Source organism: Aegilops tauschii, chromosome 4 (assembly GCF_002575655.3).
Source record: "Aegilops tauschii subsp. strangulata cultivar AL8/78 chromosome 4, Aet v6.0, whole genome shotgun sequence".
In the NCBI taxonomy this organism is placed as follows: domain Eukaryota; kingdom Viridiplantae; phylum Streptophyta; class Magnoliopsida; order Poales; family Poaceae; genus Aegilops; species Aegilops tauschii.
This window is the reverse complement of record NC_053038.3, coordinates 70,193,461-70,212,305: the sequence shown is the minus strand read 5'-3', so window position 1 is coordinate 70,212,305 and position 18,845 is coordinate 70,193,461. Positions and strand designations below refer to the sequence as shown.

The 18,845-nt window shown below is 51.8% G+C and overlaps 1 protein-coding gene across 8 annotated transcripts in view; it reads right to left on the bottom strand.

The window, feature by feature from the left end:
- LOC109733447 (disease resistance protein RGA5) overlaps positions 1-18,845 on the bottom strand; it is a 50,319-nt gene that overhangs the window by 20,693 nt on the left and 10,781 nt on the right. For 4 of the 8 annotated variants that reach the window (XM_073496299.1, XM_045227413.2, XM_045227414.2 and 1 more), the window contains 4 exons: positions 4,879-4,938; positions 4,156-4,275; positions 2,761-3,017; positions 2,597-2,660 (listed from right to left, as the gene is read on the bottom strand). In XM_073496299.1, coding sequence (XP_073352400.1) covers positions 2,597-2,660; positions 2,761-3,017; positions 4,156-4,275; positions 4,879-4,938 — 501 coding nt within the window. Of the gene's footprint in view, positions 1-8; positions 1,791-1,870; positions 1,991-2,264; positions 2,661-2,760; positions 3,018-4,155; positions 4,276-4,878; positions 5,080-18,845 lie in introns of those variants that run through there. The other 4 variants (XR_012181383.1, XR_012181382.1, XR_006662207.2 and 1 more) reach the window with 3 other exon arrangements.

Below are 18,845 nucleotides of genomic sequence, written 5' to 3'. Positions count from 1 at the left end.
CATACATGTGAAGAGGATCATATTTTTTTATTAAAAGGAGGATATACCCCCGGCCTCTGCATCTGCATCTGGGCGATGCATGCAGCCATTTTATTAATTATTCACAATGATCTTACAAAGTAATACATCAATAAGCCTGAAGCCACCATCTTGACGACACCCGTCGCTACTCCTATCCTCTTGATGAAGGGGTGCCGAATGTCCGAGCCTAATACCAAACAGACATCGCACAACCTAACATCTAAAGCCGGATGCCCCAGCCCAGCCATATACCGTGACTAGGTCACACACCGGTCCAGCGCACTCTCTGAGGTCACCGCCGCCGTCTTCCATTGATCCATCTCCAGAGCAAATACTGACGCACCGACCTTGCCAGGCCTGTCGTCGACGCCACCACGGCGCCAGACAACGCCACCATCCTGCACGTATCCATCCACACGCGCCCGTCACCGAAACTCTGCAGCGCCATGCCGCCGGGATCCATCGTCGGCCTTGCGGTAGATGTAACACCGCTCCTCCTCTTGTCCCCTCCAGCCAGCTCCTGCTCCAAAACGATGCCCCCAGGAGGAAGAACGACACCGAAGGCGCCATCATCGTTCGATCCGGTAGACCCAAATCTAGGGTTTTCCCCGGACATCCCGATCATGTTGACGCAGCTTGCAACGACGATGCCTCAACAAGGAGATGGCGTCAGAGACGCCATCATCGCCCGCCATGACCGAAGTCGGCGCGATTTTCATCGAAAGTAGTGCCACCACGGTCTCGCCGCTGACTAGATCCGAGCACACCCTTGCCATAAAGACGCACGGTGTCGTCGGAAAGTCGGTTGAGGACCTCCAGCCGCCCCACCCCGGCCACATCACGCGTCGCTGGCCGGCCAAAGCTGAACCACGGCAGATCTGGCCGGGACGCCAGATCCACGACCACCGCCCATCGCATAGCAGATGATCCCACCAGAGCACCACGCCATCCATGGCTTCACCGGTTGCCGCCACACAGCCAGGACGCCGCCATGGCTGCCGCGCGAGGAAACCCCCCACGAGGCGTCCCAGCCGCCTCATGGGAGATCCGACGCAACTCTCCTGCCCTAGGCCTAAAGGCGTCGGGTGCCGCCACCACCGCGGCCAGAGCCGGCGGCAGGGATCTGCCCCGTGGGAGGTCGGGTGCGTGGAGGAGATGGTGCCCCTGGCGTCGCCCTGGGGGGAAGAGGATCACATGGTGGCTCAGTTTAAAAAAATCATGGTATGAGCCCAGGGCGCGGTGCCAGCAGCCTGGTCAGAGAGCTGGAAGGCAGCTGTGTGGCCAAACGTGATGGCAACATGAAAAACTCGCCGTACTCGATGCCGCCCCTTCCCCTCTGGGGCTACAACCTCCTTCCCCTTCTCCAGCCACCTCGCTGCCGCCTTTGCTGTAGACAAGGGAACGCTAAAGCTTTTCCTTGGCTCATGTTGCTGCCGTGCCTCTCCTCCTACTCTGTCACCTCATCTCTTCTACCTCCATCTTGTCCCTCCGTTAACCGTCGTGCCATCTTGCTCCAGCCGCTCCGTCCGCCACGCTCGCTCAATCTCATTCCAAATGGCACCGTGCCTTTTAACTTCTTTGCTTCGCTGGGATGGAATGGGATCGGAGGAGAGACTGGCAGAACCATGCTTAGGATGGGGAAACAGGGCAGGCGGCATGGTCGCTCGAGGATTCGAGAAGGAATGCAGAGGCGTTGAGGCGAGCAGTTGAGCTACCAAGCAGACGAGTGGAAGAGGCCCTCAGATGAGGTGTCCTTATGGTGGGGGTACCTGATGATGTGTCAGACAGAATTGTTACAAAATAGTTTGTGGGGCCCAACTAACAATGAATTTGGGATGAGAGATCGCACTTGGAGAAATATTCTGCTGCAGGAACCAGAATATCGTTAAGTGGTGTTTCCCCAACGCCAGACTACTGAAACCAATAAGTAGAGGGCTTGCAGTCTGCAGATTCAGAACTTTCTACCATGCTGCAGAGCCATGTAATGTCAGCTACGTTGCAGATTCAAGGCCTCTTATATGCCTATTTTTTTGCAAACAACATATGTCCACGGGTTTTAGCCTTTAGGTGGCGTTCGACTTGCTAAAAAGCAACAGTGTGAGTTATTGTTAGGTATTTTGAAAACAATATGGGGTTCTTTGGTTCAGGACTTACTCAAGTTCTCTCTGTCTGCACTGTGGAGAGTTCATACCCAATCTTCAGACACTTAGAAATTCCGGAGATAATATTTAGAAGTGAAACCATAAGTTCAGTTGTAAATATTCTTTGAATATGGGTTATTGCTAGCACAATAACCGAGGATTTGCAAAAAGTTATAGATATCTTCTGTTGTACTGCTTTCTCTATGCATTGAACAAATATATTTTGTGGTCCGGGACTCTGGGTGTTATTGGTTTGTACATTTTGTTGATGACTCAGAGGATTTGTATGAAATTTGACGTCTACTGAAATCCTACTGAAATGTTACAATGGAACCATCCTAGGATGCAGAGTGTAGATCCCAATGCTGGCATGCTTAAGAACCGGGATTGGAGACAAAACCTGAATTTCTAGGGGGGAAATAAGGTGTGACTACCTGGACTGGTTGCAGAGTTAACTGTGAAACTAATGATTCGGAAGACCTGGCATCATTTCCTCCACTGGCAATAAAAGACGAAGGTATATTAGGATCAGCAAAAGAAAATTGAATAATTGAACCACTCTACTTGACTTGACAATAAATGAAACCAAGCTGCTCACCTAGTTGTAGTTTTCCTTGTCAAGGATGGGTCACAGCTTGCTCGAATGACTTCCTCACAGCCTGCAATAATGACTTCTTGAACATGCTTGCTGTAATGACTTGAATTCCTGATAAACGGATGGGTCAACAACTCCCTTGCGCTTGGCCTTGCTGCTGGATTCCTCTTGAAACAGCATTTCAGAAAATCCTTTGCCTCATGTGATAAATTGTCAGGAAGTGGTGGGTCCTTATTCAAAACCTTGAACATTGCAGCAGGCTGTAGTAGAAAAAAGTTTTCTTAGAAGTAGCTTTTTTGTACAACTTTATTGTGTTGATAACCAGACTATAAGTTACCAATGACCAATAACTTGTGACAACGCTTTCGGTTACCTTCCACGCCTATTTATGTGCGCATATGAACATAGGTCCATATTAGACTTCCCCTGACAATTCATTAATTAAACTTGAACGCGAATCGCCCCATTAGCTCAGGCGGGGGCGCCCGCGGGCGTCGTTACCTCGTTGGAGGCGTTGTGGGGCAATTCGCGTTCCCTGTGTGCCCAGGGGAAACCCCAGGCTCGGGCTTTCCGGATCGGATGATGGCGAGGTTCCTGCATCATCAACCCCATGGGGGCATCATCTTTGGGGTTGTAGGAGGGACAAGTGTTTTGCTTGGTGGCTGGGCGCAGGTCTCCGTATGCTTCTCGTGCGGTGACCAAGGTGGAGCGGCGTGCCATCTATAGTATCGACGACGGCGAGTCTTGGCAGCAAGGTGCAGCGGGGTGTCTCGGCGCTGGATACCGTTTGATGGGCGCGCACAGGAGGCTGGCACTGTCCGGTGTCATGGTGGCGTCGACGGCAGAAGGGTCTGGCAAGATCAGTGCATTGCTTGCTCCTTATGATGGGACTGTGGAAGAAGGCGGCGACGGATTCTACAGCGTGAGCATGCAGTGCACGCTAGGGGTCTGCTAGACCGGTTGGTGCTCCCGGCTAGCCGGCGGGCGGCTTGGTGAGGCCATCGGATTTCTTGGTGTACGTGGCATGAGGTCAGGGCACATCATCAATCTTCTAGGTAGGGCGACAGTTTTCCCGTGGAAGGTGGCTTTGGGTTGATCTATGTATTTATTTTGTAGGGCCTTATTGAATAATGCAATAAAGATGGCTGTGTGCATCTGTGTGCATCGCTCGATGCAGAGGCCAGGGGTAATCCTCCTTTTCGGAAAAAATGGCAGGAGCATTTGAACTCGGGATTAGAATGGGACAGTGCTGATTCTGATGGTCATCAGGTGCACCCAAACAAACGATTTGATTAGCTTAAGCACTTTATTTTATATTATTTTCTCCATGCTACGCAGACTAGTCATGAAATGCATGCTGATAAGCTTACTGTAAATCAAAAAGCTCCAAGTTATTACCCCTTCAAGACCGCTCCAAGGAGGTTTTCCATTGAACATCTCGATAATGGTGCAACCAAGACTCCAGATATCAACAGCAAGATCATAGCCTACGTCTTTAACAAGTGTAGCCCGAATCATCTGCAAAAGAAGAAACAAGCTAAACTTCAATAAGCATAAAGGTGCAGCCAAGAGAATTTATAGACCCAAGCATGCAACTCAAATATGAATAAGAAAAAAATGATATTGCTGGATAATATAATGTCTTGTTTGTAACATCAAAATTGGAGATCCATTAGGTACCTAAACTAAAGACAATGCCATTAAAGTTGTTCGGATCATACATATGTCATACTAAACCCGACTAATTCCCAAAAAGTAGTCACTTCAACTGTTCTTATTAAGAAATAACAACTCCTAGTCCCATCAAGTTAAAAACAGATCTTGTCTCTTTTGTTACACTAACTGTGTTGGACACTGTAACAGCCACATGCTTTGTAAAATGTACCTTTTCTTTGCGAGGCATTAAATATTACAAGACCGCAAAGCATGAAGTCGGATATTTGCAATCCACATGAAGATAAAGTGAGCCTGACCACCCATGTGCGGAAAAGTATGATGTTTACAAAGAGTGGAAAAATTGCACCCGCATGGACTTCAACTTTAAAGCTCTAAGGCGTAATATGATATTTAAAGTTGATAACACGAGAACTTAGTAGTAATACAAGGAATATATGTGCGCACCTCTGGGGCCATCCAATATGGTGTTCCCTTCAATGAAAGATTAGGGGCTGCAGTACTTAACTGATAACAAGTGGCAATAGTATCAACACTACATAAGAGGATATATAGAAAATGTTTCCAACTATTTTAACTTTAAGCTTGCCTAGCAACAATTGGAGTGCCCATTCTCTTACAAAAGTTACTTTGGATGACATAATAGCACTAAAAAAGAAAACATACACAGTTCAGTTACTAGCAACACATAAAATATTCTCATAAAAGACACTGCACAAAACAGAGACAACCCAATTAAGATTTCAGTAATAAACAGCACACAGCAGATTAGAGATATGGGCGGGATACAGAGAACTGAGCCGTAGCTGTCGTGGATATTTTTCAGACAATACTGTAGGGGTATGATAGTAGGGGCGTCATGTCCACTGTAGGTGTAAATGCGAGTACGCACAAGTGTTTATACATGTTTGGGCCCTCATTGGATGAGGTAATACCAACGTTGGGTAACAGCAGCATTCAATGCGTCGTAGTGATCGTGGGTGTCTCTTGGCGTAGCCGACTGTAGGACATCGGCTGCTACCAGCCTGGGGGACGACTGACTGACGGTGCCTGCTCAATTGGAGGGGTGGAATTCGACTGTAGACACATAGTTCGTTGGCGAAAAACCCCTTGGTTGATGACGGGCTGTAATCTTGATGGGCCTGGGCCTTTGGCTGGGACATTCGTATACATGGGCCTACCCCGTAGGTATTCCCGTGCCAGTAGCCCCCGAATCCGTCAGGGTCTCGCTGCAGAATCCGACTGCCACTGCGCCCCGACGGAGAAGATTCCAACTGGTCGCCGAACTCGAAGCACCACTTGTTTGCTGGCTGAGAGACCATGGCGGACTCAAGTGATCATACCTTCGGAAAGTGAAGATTGAGCAAATAATTGAAAAAACTTGATGATACCCGATTCTCTTCAGGAGAGGACGGCTCGTGGCCTGACTGTAGGTGTATCATCAAATTCCGAATGGTGGGCTGAGACGTCTGGGCTTGAGCGGATCAAGCAACACCAATTAATATCCTTTCCATGGAACGTCGGTCACATCCCCTCCTCAAGAACCAAGTTTGTGCAAACGGATATTTGGCTTTCCTGAGAAATCCAACCAATGCCACGGACAATACCGTGGGCGCCCCTCGCTCAGAATTGATCTGTAACAAGTGTCACTTCGCTCGGGGTTTTTTCGAGTGTGGTGTACTCGGTTTTTCATCATGCCGTGTGCACGGGTTTTCTGGCTCGGGACTGACCCCGACAACCGAGTCGACATGCCCCTTCATTCAACCAACTGGTCAATTCGACCGACTAGCATGCAAAACGGCAGGTGACATCATTGCAAATCTTGTCCAGTTGTCACGTCGAATCTTTTGCGTGGTGTCACACGCCCTTTGACTGATCTGTGAGAGGGGTCTCCTCGGCTTCTGCGGCCCGACTAACAGGAATCCGGCTGACGTAGTGTGTTTGAGTGGGTTTTAAATGCTGATAATCTGGATTCCCAAACGCGTGATTGATGTCTTGGCTTCCAGTAAGGTAGTAACGGCGCATGTCGCGCGGGCGGTTTCGGCAGGGTGGTTTCCAGTCCCCCTCACTAAAAGTAGAGGTGGTGGGAGAGAGATTAGCCCATTTCCTTCACTTCTCCTTTCCCACGACGCTTCGAGAGCAACCGCTCGTGAGCAGTTCCATCGCCTCGATCTCCAAGTCTCTAGTTGCAGCGCCCCATGTAGACGTCCACAACGAAGAAGCTTGAGCGGGCGAAGGCTGCCAACTCCTCCGGCGCTGTCAAGGCACACGCTGCCACACTAAATGACAAGCGAGAGCGCCACGATTGGTTGTCCTCGATGGTGACCGAGCAAGTCATGCAACTGTACACCAGCGACGGGAAAGTTCCCGCCGACAGCTAGCGGTTGCCAGACCCCAAAGAGCCGAAGCCTGCTCCTCAAGCAAACGAGCGGATGATCCTCACCCAATTTGTCAAGCAAGGTATGTCTTTGCCTATCTAGCCCTTTCTCCGTGAGGTTTGTCTTACTTCCGCGTCCAGCTCCATGTTACGCCCAATGGGGTGGCGCATCTCTCGTGCTTCACGCTGTGCGAGGATTTTCTTGGCATCTGACCAAATTTGGTGCTCAAGCATATCTTTTATGCCAAGCCCCAAATGGTGGAGAAGAACGTCATAAAGATCTGCGATGGACTAGGGATCCAGGTGAAGAAGAGCTCGAGCTACTTCAACATGAAGTGGCCCGACACAGTAAAGAACTGGCAGTCGGCCTGGTTCTACTGTGTTGAGACTTCCACCATGGCAGGACCGGCTGCACTACCGCCGTACACGAACTCCGCCGTGAAATGGCATTCCGAGTAGTCCGTCAAGCTCACGAAGGGGTAGCAGGCTGAGGCAACACTAGTAGAAAAAGGGCCTTTAGTCCCGGTTCATAAGGGCCTTTAGTCCCGGTTCTGGACCCGGGACTAAAGGGTCGTTACTAAAGCCTCCCCCTTTAGTCCCGGTTCTTACACGAACCGGGACTAAAGGCCCTCCACGTGGCCGCTGCCTGGAGGTCCACCTTTAGTCCCGGTTGGTAACACCAACCGGTACTAAAGGAAATTTTTTGAATTTTTTTTTGAATTTTTTTGATTTTTTTTATTTTCAAATTTCTGAATTATTTTAACCTCTAATCTCTAATCACCCCTCATCACTGCTCAATTTAACCTCTAATCTCTAATCACCCATCATCATTCCAAATCATCTAACTTCCCGGACGGTCACCCATCCTCTCACTACTCCAGCCCGAGCATGCTTAACTTTCGGGTTCTATTCTCCCTCGTTTCCAAGTCTGCATTTGTTGTTTTCCTGACAATAGTAAGATGTCAATCCTATTAACCCTCAGGAATTTAGCTTGTGCATGAAGTCACACATTTCACTGTTTGAGTTTGAAACTATTGTTCTAAAAAACAATAATTATTTAGTAACACTAATATTTCTTGAATAAGTAGTTTGACCAAAATTCAAAAAAAAACTGAAATAATTATTTAGTAACACTAATATTTCTTGAATAATTAGTTTGACCATTGTTTGACCACAGTTTGACCAGATTTGACCAAAATTCAAAAAAACTGAAATAATTATTTAGTAACACTAATATTCTTGAATAATTATTTAGTAACACTAATACTTCTTGAATAAGTAGTTTGACCAGATTTAACAAAAATTCAAAAAAAACAGAAATTTGAGCATAACTTTTTTTCCTTTTAGAATTTGAGGATTCTAAAAATTTGCAAACAGCCGTAGGCTGTCAAAATCGGATGCGAATTTTCGTGCTGAACATTTTGATATATTATACATTTTTTTCTGGCATCGTATGCAAAAGTTATAGCCGTTTTACATTTTCCCTACACTTTTTGCAAAACATGTCCAAATTTAAGTTTTAAAATTTTCCTAACTAGTACATGTAGTAACATAACTACATCTGGAAGGATTTTAATTTTTGAAGTTTTTATCATTTTCTTTTGCTTTTTACAAAACTGAAAAGGCGATCCACGGGGGGGGGGGGGGGGGGGGTAGAGTTTGAAAATGGGACCTTTAGTACCGGTTCGTGCCATGAACCGGTACTAATGCCTCAAACCCCATTAGTACCGGTTGGTGGCTCGAACCGGGACTAAAGGTCTAGCCTTTAGTACCGGTTGGTGCGACGAACCGGTACTAATGGGCATCGCACCATTTGAACCGGGACTAATGCCTGTACGTTGCCCTAGCCGCTCACATTAGTCCCGGTTCGTAATGCTCACATTAGTCCCGGTTCGTAATGCAACTGGGATTAATGCTCTTTTCTGGCCGAACCAAAGCCCTGTTTTCTACTAGTGCAAAGATCATGATGGCACAGATCGGCGCGCTCTCGGATCATGGTTTGACCAACAACAACCTCGTGGCCACCTGGGTCAGTCGGAGGATTTTTCAGCCGCTCCAAGCTCGTGTGAGGGGCATGTGGCTGTAGTCGGGCTCTAACGAACCGACGAGGGCCACGCCGCTCCGACTGTCTGGCGAAGGCTTCGAGACCCGGATGAAGCGGCTCACCCAGGTTCGCAGCAACCTCTGCCGAGACGGCCCAATCAAGCCCCTTGGTGCCGGCCAGTTCCCCATGGGGGTAAGATTTATTCACTTGGTTTCGATCGCAGCCGGATATATGCGTTGGTAACAATAATCTTCTGTCGGTTTTCCAGCTGAGGAAGCAGTCAGATCCTTCTATCTCTTCTCAGGATGAATCTTCTGTGTTACGAGGGAGGAAGAGAATGGGATTCAACACACTTGGATTATGCTCGAGGCTGCAAAGTTATACAGGGTGCTGGCTGTAGCCGAGCGAGATCGTGGGTGTGCCACTACCGAGCGACGTGCAGCACTACTCAACAAAACTGCTGCACGGTCAAAGTTACCTGAACCATATACAATACAAGGGTACATACCGAAGGAAATATGCCCTAGAGGCAATAATTAAGTTGTTATTATATATTTCCTTATATCATGATAAATGTTTTTTATTCATGCTAGAATTGTATTAACCGGAAACTTGATACATGTGTGGATACATAGACAAAACACCGTGTCCCTAGTAAGCCTCTACTAGACTAGCTCGTTAATCAAAGATGGTTAAATTTCCTAACCATAGACATGTGTTGTCATTTGATGAACGGGATCACATCATTACGAGAATGATGTGATGGACAAGACCCATCCGTTAGCGTAGCATATTGATCGTTCAGTTTTATTGCTATTGCTTTCTTCATGTCAAATACATATTCCTTCGACTATGAGATTATGCAACTCCCGGATACCGGAGGAATGCCTTGTGTGCTATCAAACGTCACAACGTAACTGGGTGATTATAAAGATGCTCTACAAGTATCTCTGAAGGTGTTTGTTGGGTTGGCATAGATCGAGATTAGGATTTGTCACTCCGAGTATCGGAGAGGTATCTCTGGGCCTTCTCGGTAATGCACATCATAATAAGCCTTGCAAGCAGTGTGACTAATGAGTTAGTTACGGGATGATGCATTACGAAACGAGTAAAGAGATTTGTCGGTAACGAGATTGAACTAGGTATGAAGATACCGACGATCGAATCTCGGGCAAGTAACATACCAATGACAAAGGAAATAACGTATGTTGTCATTACGGTACGACCGATAAAGATCTTCGTAGAATATGTGGGAACCAATATGAGCATCCAGGTTCCGCTGTTGGTTATTGACCGGAGAGGTGTCTCGGTCATGTCTACATAGTTCTCAAACCCGTAGGGTCCGCACGCTTAACGTTCGATGACGATTTTCTATTATATGAGTTATGTGATTTGATGACCGAATGTTGTTCGGAGTCCCGGATGAGATCACGGACATGACAAGGAGTCTCGAAATGGTCGAGAGATGAAGATTCATATATAGGACGATAGTATTTGGACACCGAAAGTGTTCTGGGGGTACCAGGTACTTATCGGGTCACCGGAAGGGGTTCCGGGCACCCCCGGCAAAAGATATAGGCCTTATGGGCCAAGAGGGGAAACACACCAGCCACAAAGGTGCTGGTGCCCCCCCCCCATATGGGCTGGCCAAATTGGAGAAGGAAAGTGGAAGGAGGAAAGGAAAAAGGGAATAGGATTCCCCCTTCCCCCTCTTCCCTTCCTACTCCGAATAGGAAAGGGGGGAGGCCGAATTGGGAGGTGCCCAAGTAGGATTCCTCCTACTTGGGGCGCCCCCTTGGCTGCCTCTCCTCCCCTCCAACCTATATATATGAGGGGGGGGGGCACCGCTAGAACACACACCAACAATTGTTAGCTGTGTGCGGCGCCCCCCTCCATAGTTTACGCCTCCGGTCATATCTTCGTAGTGCTTAGGCGAAGCTCTGCGCGGATCACTTCACCATCACCGTCACCACGCCGTCGTGCTGACGGAACTCTCCCTCGACACTTTGCTGGATCAAGAGTTCGAGGGACGTCATCGAGCTGAACGTGTGCAGAACACGAAGGTGTCGTACGTTCGGTACTTGATCGGTCGGAACAAGAAGAAGTTCGACTACATCAACCGCGTTGTCAAACGCTTCCGCTTTCGGTCTACGAGGGTATGTGGACACTCTCCCCCTCTCGTTGCTATGCATCTCCTAGATAGATCTTGCGTGAGCGTAGGAAAACTTTTGAAATTGCATGCTACGTTTCCCAAGGAGAGGGGAGGTAGCTCAGGCGTTCAAGGAGAAGGTAATTAAGGAGGGCCCTTGGGAGGAAGGAGGGGATGCGGACAATGTGTGGATGAAGATGGTGACTTGCATTCGCAAGGTGACCTCGGAGGAGTTTGGAGTGTCCAAGGGGAGGAGAAGCGAAGATAAGGATACCTGGTGGTGGAATGATGTTGTCCAGAAGGCGATTAAAGAGAAGAAAGATTGCTTCAGACGCCTATACCTGGATAGGAGTGCGGACAACATAGAGAAGTACAAGATGGCGAAGAAGGCCGCAAAGCGAGCTGTTAGTGAAGCGAGGGGTCGGGCATATGAGGACCTCTACCAACGATTAGGGACGAAGGAAGGCGAAAGGGACATCTATAAGATGGCCAAGATCCGAGAGAGGAAGACGAGGGGTATTGGCCAAGTCAAATGCATCAAGGACGGAGCAGACCAACTCTTAGTGAAGGACGAGGAGATTAAGCATAGATGGCGGGAGTACTTCGACAAGCTGTTCAATGGGGAGAATGAGAGTTCTACCATTGAACTGGACGACTCCTTTGATGAGACCAGCATGCGTTTTGTGCGGCGTATCCAGGAGTCTGAGGTCAAGGAGGCTTTAAAAAGGATGAAAGGAGGCAAGGTGATGGGCCCTGATTGTATCCCCATTGAGGTGTGGAAAGGCCTCGGGGACATAGCGATAGTATGGCTAACCAAGCTTTTCAACCTCATTTTTCGGGCAAACAAGATGCCTGAAGAATGGAGACGGAGTATATTAGTATCAATCTTCAAGAACAAGGGGGATGTTCAGAATTGTACTAATTACCGTGGAATTAAGCTGATGAGCCATACAATGAAGCTATGGGAGAGAGTCATTGAACACCGCTTAAGAAGAATGACAAGCGTGACCAAAAATCAGTTTGGTTTCATGCCTGGGAGGTCGACCATCGAAGCCATTTTCTTGGTACGACAACTTATGGAGAGATACAGGGAGCAAAAGAAGGACTTGCATATGGTGTTCCTTGACTTGGAGAAGGCCTATGATAAGATACCGCGGAATGTCATGTGGTGGGCCTTGGAGAAACACGAAGTCCCGGCAAAGTACATTACCCTCATCAAGGACATGTACAATAATGTTGTGACAAGTGTTCGAACAAGTGATGTCGACACTGATGACTTCCCGATTAAGATAGGGCTGCGCCAGGGGTCAGCTTTGAGCCCTTATCTTTTTGCCTTGATGATGGATGAGGTCACAAGGGATATACAAAGAGATATCCCATGGTGTATGCTCTTTGCGGATGATGTGGTGCTAGTTGACGATAGTCGGACGGGGGTAAATAGGAAGTTAGAGTTATGGAGAAAAACCTTCGAATCAAAAGGGTTTAGGCTTAGTAGGACTAAAACCGAGTACATGATGTGCGGTTTCGGTACTACTAGGTGTGAGGAGGAGGAGGTTAGCCTCGATGGGCAGGTGGTACCTCAAAAGGACACCTTTCGATATTTGGGGTCAATGCTGCAGGAGGATGGGGGTATTGATGAAGATGTGAACCATCGAATCAAAGCCGGATGGATGAAGTGGCGCCAAGCTTCTGGCATTCTCTGTGACAAGAGAGTGCCACAAAAGCTAAAAGGCCAGTTCTACAGGACGGCTGTTCGACCCGCAATGTTGTATGGCGCTGAGTGTTGGCCGACTAAAAGGCGACATGTTCAACAGTTAGGTGTGGCGGAGATGCGTATGTTGAGATGGATGTGTGGCCACACGAGGAAGGATAGAGTCCGGAATGATGATATACGAGATAGAGTTGGGGTAGCACCAATTGAAGAGAAGCTTGTCCAACATCGTCTGAGATGGTTTGGGCATATTTAGCGCAGGCCTCCAGAAGCTCCAGTGCACAGCGGACGGCTAAAGCGTGCGGAGAATGTCAAGAGAGGTCGGGGTAGACCGAATCTGACATGGGAGGAGTCCGTTAAGAGAGACATGAAGGATTGGAGTATCACCAGAGAGCTAGCTATGGACAGGGGGTGCGTGGAAGCTTGCTATCCATGTGCCAGAGACATGAGTGGTCGCGAGATCTTATGGGTTTCACCTCTAGCCTACCCCAACTTGTTTGGGACTAAAGGCTTTGTTGTTGTTGCATGCTACGTTTCCCAACACATACTGTATAACTACCTAGTCTAACACCCCCCCCCCCCCCCGCAGTCATGACGTCGGGGGCAGCGACGCAAAGACTGGACCGGAAGTCTGAGAAGACCTCTGACGGCAGCCCTTTCATCATAATATCCGCGAGCTGCTGTTGTGTGGGGATGTGAAGTACCCGGAATTCGCCAAGCGCCACCCGCTCGCGAACAAAGAGAATATCCAGCTCCACGTGCTTCGCCCGGCTATGATGTACTGGGTTGGCCAACAGATAGACGGCGGATACGTTGTCGCAATACACCAACGTGGCCTTGTCGACGGGAGAGAACAGCTCACCAAGCAGCTGTCGGAGCCAAACGCACTTGGCGATAGCGTTCGCGACGCCACGATACTCGGCCTCGGCGCTGGAGCGCGAGACGATGGCCTGATGCTTCGAGGACCAAGAGACGAGGGCGTCGCCGAGGTAGACACAGAAGCCGAAGGTGGAGCGCCGGGTGTCGGGGAACCAGCCCAGTCGACGTCCGTGAACGCTCGCAGGTCCAGCACGCGTGAGGCGCGAAGATGAAGACCGAGGGCGGGCGTGCCGCGCACGTACCGGAGCACACGCTTGATCAACCCGAGATGGCACTCGCGGGGATCGTGCATGTGTAGGCAGATTTGCTGGACGACGTACGGGATCTCCGGACGCGTGATCGTCAGGTACTGGAGAGCGCCGGCGATGCTGCGGTAGGCAAATGGATCAGCGACACGCGGTCCGTCCGCGGTCGGCAACTTGCCCTTGGTGTCGATCGGCGTGGGAGACGGGCGACAGGTGTCCATGCCGGTGCGATCCAGAATGTCAGCAGCATACTGCTCCTGGCAGAAGAAGCCCGCCGGCGTGCGCGTGACGCTGATGCCGAGGAAGAAGTGCAGAGGACCGAGGTCCTTCATGGTAAACTCCCCGGTGAGCTGAGCAACAACGTGGCGGAGCGCCGCAGGCGAGGACGCGGTGAGGATGATATCGTCGACATAGAGCAGTAGGAGCGCAGTGTCGCTCCCATGGCGGCGTGTGAAGAGCGACGAGTCGAAGCGCATCGCGGAGAAGCCGATGGACTGAAGAAAGCCGGCGAAGCGGAGAAACCACGCGCGCGGCGCCTGCTTCAAGCCATAGAGAGACTTGGAGAGGCGGCAGACGTGGTGAGGCTTGGTGGCATCGACGAAGCCCGCTGGTTGGAGGCAGTACATCTCTTCTTCCAGTGTGTCGTGCAGGAATGCGTTGGACACATCGAGCTGATGGACAGGCCAGTTGTGCGACGCAGCAAGAGGCGGCACCGTGCGGACAGTGGCGGGCTTGACGACCTGCGAGAAGGTCTCGCCGTAATCAACACCAGCGCGTTGTCGGAACCCGCGGACTACCCAGCGGGCCTTGTAACGCTCGAGAGCACTGTCGGCCTTGATCTTGTGTTTGAACACCCATTTGCCGGTGATCAGATTAGCGCCAGGAGGACGAGGCACCAGCTCGCATGTGCGGTTGCGCACAAGAGCTTCAAACTCGTCGCGCATGGCGGCAAGCCAGTGCGGATCGCGAACAGCGGCGCGGACTGACGAGGGAACTGGCGAGACCGCGTCAGATGTAGTGGCGACGAGGTTGGTGTCATGGTAGCGCGGATTCGGACGAAGAACGCCAGTCTGGGCGCGCGTCACCATGCACCGTGGCGCAGGCGGTGGAGCAGCTGGGGATGATGGTGTGGAGGAGCTGCACGACACCGAGCACGTGCGCGTGGAAGGCGAGGAGCCATCAACGGAGGGGCGCGCGCCCGGGCCGTCGATCGCCTCATCAGCTGGCGCAAGCCGTTGCATGGCGGGCGCGCTGGGCGGTGAAGACGCCGAGCCGCTGGATGGAGATCAGGCGGCGGAGTTTAAACGCGCCGATCTCGCACGCTACATGCGGGCGTCAGGGCTGTCCAGCGGCGATCCAGTGACCACAGGCGAAGGCGCACATGGGGCACGATCGCGAGCCCACTCTTCGAGCACGGGCACCTGCAAAATGGGTGGTGCAAACGCAGGCGACGGCGGAACGGCGGTGTTAGAGGGTGATGGAGTGGCGAAAGGGAAGACCGTCTCGTGGAAGTAGACATGGTGAGAGGTAATGGCACGACGTGAAATGAGATCGAAACAACGGTATCCACGGTGGTCGGATGGATATCCAAGGAAGACGCACGCAAGTGACCGATGATCGAGTTTATGTTTGGCCGTGGAAGCTAGGTTGGGGTAACACAGGCACCCAAAGACTCGAAGGAGGGAGTAGTCGGGAGCAACCCCAAGGAGTTCATGCGGGGTGCAAGGTGTGGTAGCATGACATGGCCGTCGGTTGATTAAGTATGTGGCAGTGCTAAGGGCTTCAGCCCAGAACCGAGCAGGCATGGACGCATGGAACGGAAGGGCGCGAATGATGTCGTTGAGCGTACGCAAGATGCGCTCCGCTTTTCCGTTTTGCTGACTTGTGTAAGGGCAGGAGAGGCGTAGGTGTGTGCCATGATGAGCTAGGAGAGAGCGAACAGCAACGCTATCGAACTCACGCCCATTACCTGTCTGTAGGGAGAAAACAGGGAGTTGGAACTGCGTCTTACATAGGCATAGAAGTCTAGCAGGACCGGGAGCACATCAGATTTTCGCTTGAGTGGGAAGGTCCACACATAATGGGTATAATCATCTAGCACAACCAAGTAGAATTCATAACCAGATATGCTTACAACCGGAGAGGTCCATACATCAAGGTGCAAAACATGAAAGGGAAACATGCTAATGCTGGAAGAACGGCTAAAAGGTAGACGGGCATGTTTGCCCAAACGACAAGCGTGGCACGAGTGAGGCGCAAACTTGCTGAACCCAACAGAGAAGTGGTCGGCGATGGTACGAAGCGAGGCATGTCCAAGACGCTGGTGCCACAGGTTGGAGTCGGCGAGGCCGGCAAAAGCATGGCGAGGAGCAGGCGAGGGACGCCGAACGGGATAGAGATCACCATCCGAGTCACATCGGAGAATCACCTCCTTGGTTCGAAGATCCTTGACAGAGAAACCAAACTTGTCAAACTCGACAGACAGGGTTATCGCGACAAATTTGACGAACAGAAAGCAAGTTCGTGATAAGAGAAGGTGAGACGAGAACATTGCATAGTTGGACAGGAGAGGTACCCTCGATGAGGGCACCGTCGGCGATGTGGGTGACAGGGAAGTGAGCGCCGCTACCCACAATGATTTGGGGACGAGTGAAAGGGACGAAGAGAGTGAAGGTTACCAGGGTTTGAAGACATGTGGGCGGAGGCGCCGGAATCGAGATACCACTCGCTTGAAGTGCCCGACGAAGAAGGCCCCGCCGTGGCGCTATGGAGCGCCGCCTGCAGTGACTGCATGTCCCACGCCTATGGTGGCACGGTGGACGAACTGGCGCCTGGAGACCCGTAGGAGGGAGGCGGTCCGTAGACAGGTGGAGGCCCGCCGGGAGCGCCATAGCCAGGAGGCGAGCCACCCGGAGCACCGTAGCCATAGGGAGCGGCGAACATGGCCTGTTGGTGCGGTGTGCCCGGCCGGGGTCCGAGGACACGGGTGCCTGGGGCGCGCCACTGCATCGGCCAAGCTTGGACGAGGCCCGTCCAGGAGTTGGCACCCAGCACTGGAGCAGGGCAGACGGGCGCGCGAGGCGCCGGAGCGACTGGTGAAGCAGGAGCGGCGCCGTTGCCACGGCCAGGGCCGCGGCCATGACCGCGTCCGCGCGCGCTGTTGTCGTTGCCGGGAGGTGGGTGAGCCGGAGCCGGAGTTGGGGCCGGCGACGTGGAAGAGCCACGACCAGCCAAGAGGGCGTGGGCGGACTGCAGATGAGCGGTCTGCGCAGCGCGGTGTTCCTCCAAGAGAAGGAACGAGCACACTTGGAGAAACGATGGCAGCGGATCCTGGGAGGTGATATGGGGGATCACGGAGTGATACTGGCGGTTGAGACCGCGGAGGAGGTGAAAAACCGCTGGCCGAGGTCGCGGAGCTGATCGGCGAAGCTCTTGAGCCGGGTGCAGTATTGCATCACAGTCATGTTACCCTGGACGACAGCGTGATACTCGGCGTCGATGTACACGGCGCGCGACAGATGATTGTTGCGGAAGATGTCGTCGATGGCGCGCCACACGTCCAAGGCGGTGTCCTCTGGCTGCATGACCGCCTCCTGGAGCTCCGACGAGATCTTGGAGTACAGCCAGTGGACGACGGTGTGGTCGGCCATCTGCCACTCAGGATCACGGGGGCGAGGGACCGCCGCCGCGGCGGCGACGTGCGCGCCGAGCCCGAACATGCCGAGCACCGTATCAAAGTGGCGCCTCCACTGAGAGTAGTTGTCGGCGAGGAGATCCAGGGCAACGGGAACATGACGTCGAATATCGACGGTTTTGGAGGAGGGAGGAGGGAACAGACGGGGGAGGTGGGAGGACAGGTGGGGCGACGGGATCAGCCTGCTGAAGCGGTTCGGCGTTGACGACGCCAGCGGCCGCATCAAGAACACCAGCGGCGCCGTCGACAGAGGAGCGGGGAGAGAGGACAGGGTTGTCATCCATGGTGGAAGCGGAAGCGGGATCGGGAGCCTGCGAGAAGGGGTTGAGCAGGTCCGAGGCGTCTGATACCATGTTGCGAGGGAGGAAGAGAATGGGATTCAACACACTTGGATTATGCTCGAGGCTGCAAAGTTATACAGGGCGCTGGCCGCAGCCGAGCGAGATCGTGGGTGTGCCACTACCGAGCGACGTGCAGCACTACTCAACAAAACTGCTGCATGGTCAAAGCTACCTGAACCATATACAATACAAGGGTACATACTGTATAACTACCTAGTCTATCATTCTGAACACGAGAGAGGAGGAAAGCTGGCTGGACGGCGGAAGGCGAGCAGCCTGGTGAACTCCGATGAGGAGGAGGAAGACCCGGAGGTGGAGGAGATCGCTTCATTCCCTTCGTCCGCTCAGCCTCGGAGGCGGCGCCGGAGGCAGGATGATGGCGCCACCAGCATCGATGTGGAGGAAAGCTCCAAGCGCTCTCGCCTGGCTCCAGCCTAGGATCCACCAGAAGTCCCCATGAGTCCCACTACCGTTCGTTGCGCACCCCGATTGAAGAACATTCCAAAGTCTGACTGGTAGGCTTTAGTGCATATGTTGTTCCTTTCTATCTTGTTGAATTTATTTGAAGTCTTGATTGTCATCTCTCCGTTGATGCAGTAAGGAAAAGTCCAGCTTTGCTGGCCAGAAGAAGAAGACCATCGGAAAGAGACCAATGTCCACTCAACCGACATTAGAGGCTGAGTCGACTAAGGAAGATGTACCCCCCCCCCCTCCCCGCTCCCAGGCTTGCCGACCCCGGTGCTCCCGTGGACGCAGGCACCCAGAAAAAGGATGACCAGCCCCATCCCATAGACCCAGCCAATGGAGAGCTGCCCCCGTGGAGAAGTTGCCGACTGTGGTACCAACTGCCCCACCGACTGTTGCACCACCCGCTCCACCAACTGCCCCCATGGAGGGGGCTACTGATATCCCTGCAACCGTCCCTATCGGCCCGATCGCTTCCCGGGGGCGACTGCACTGACTGGCCCAACTCC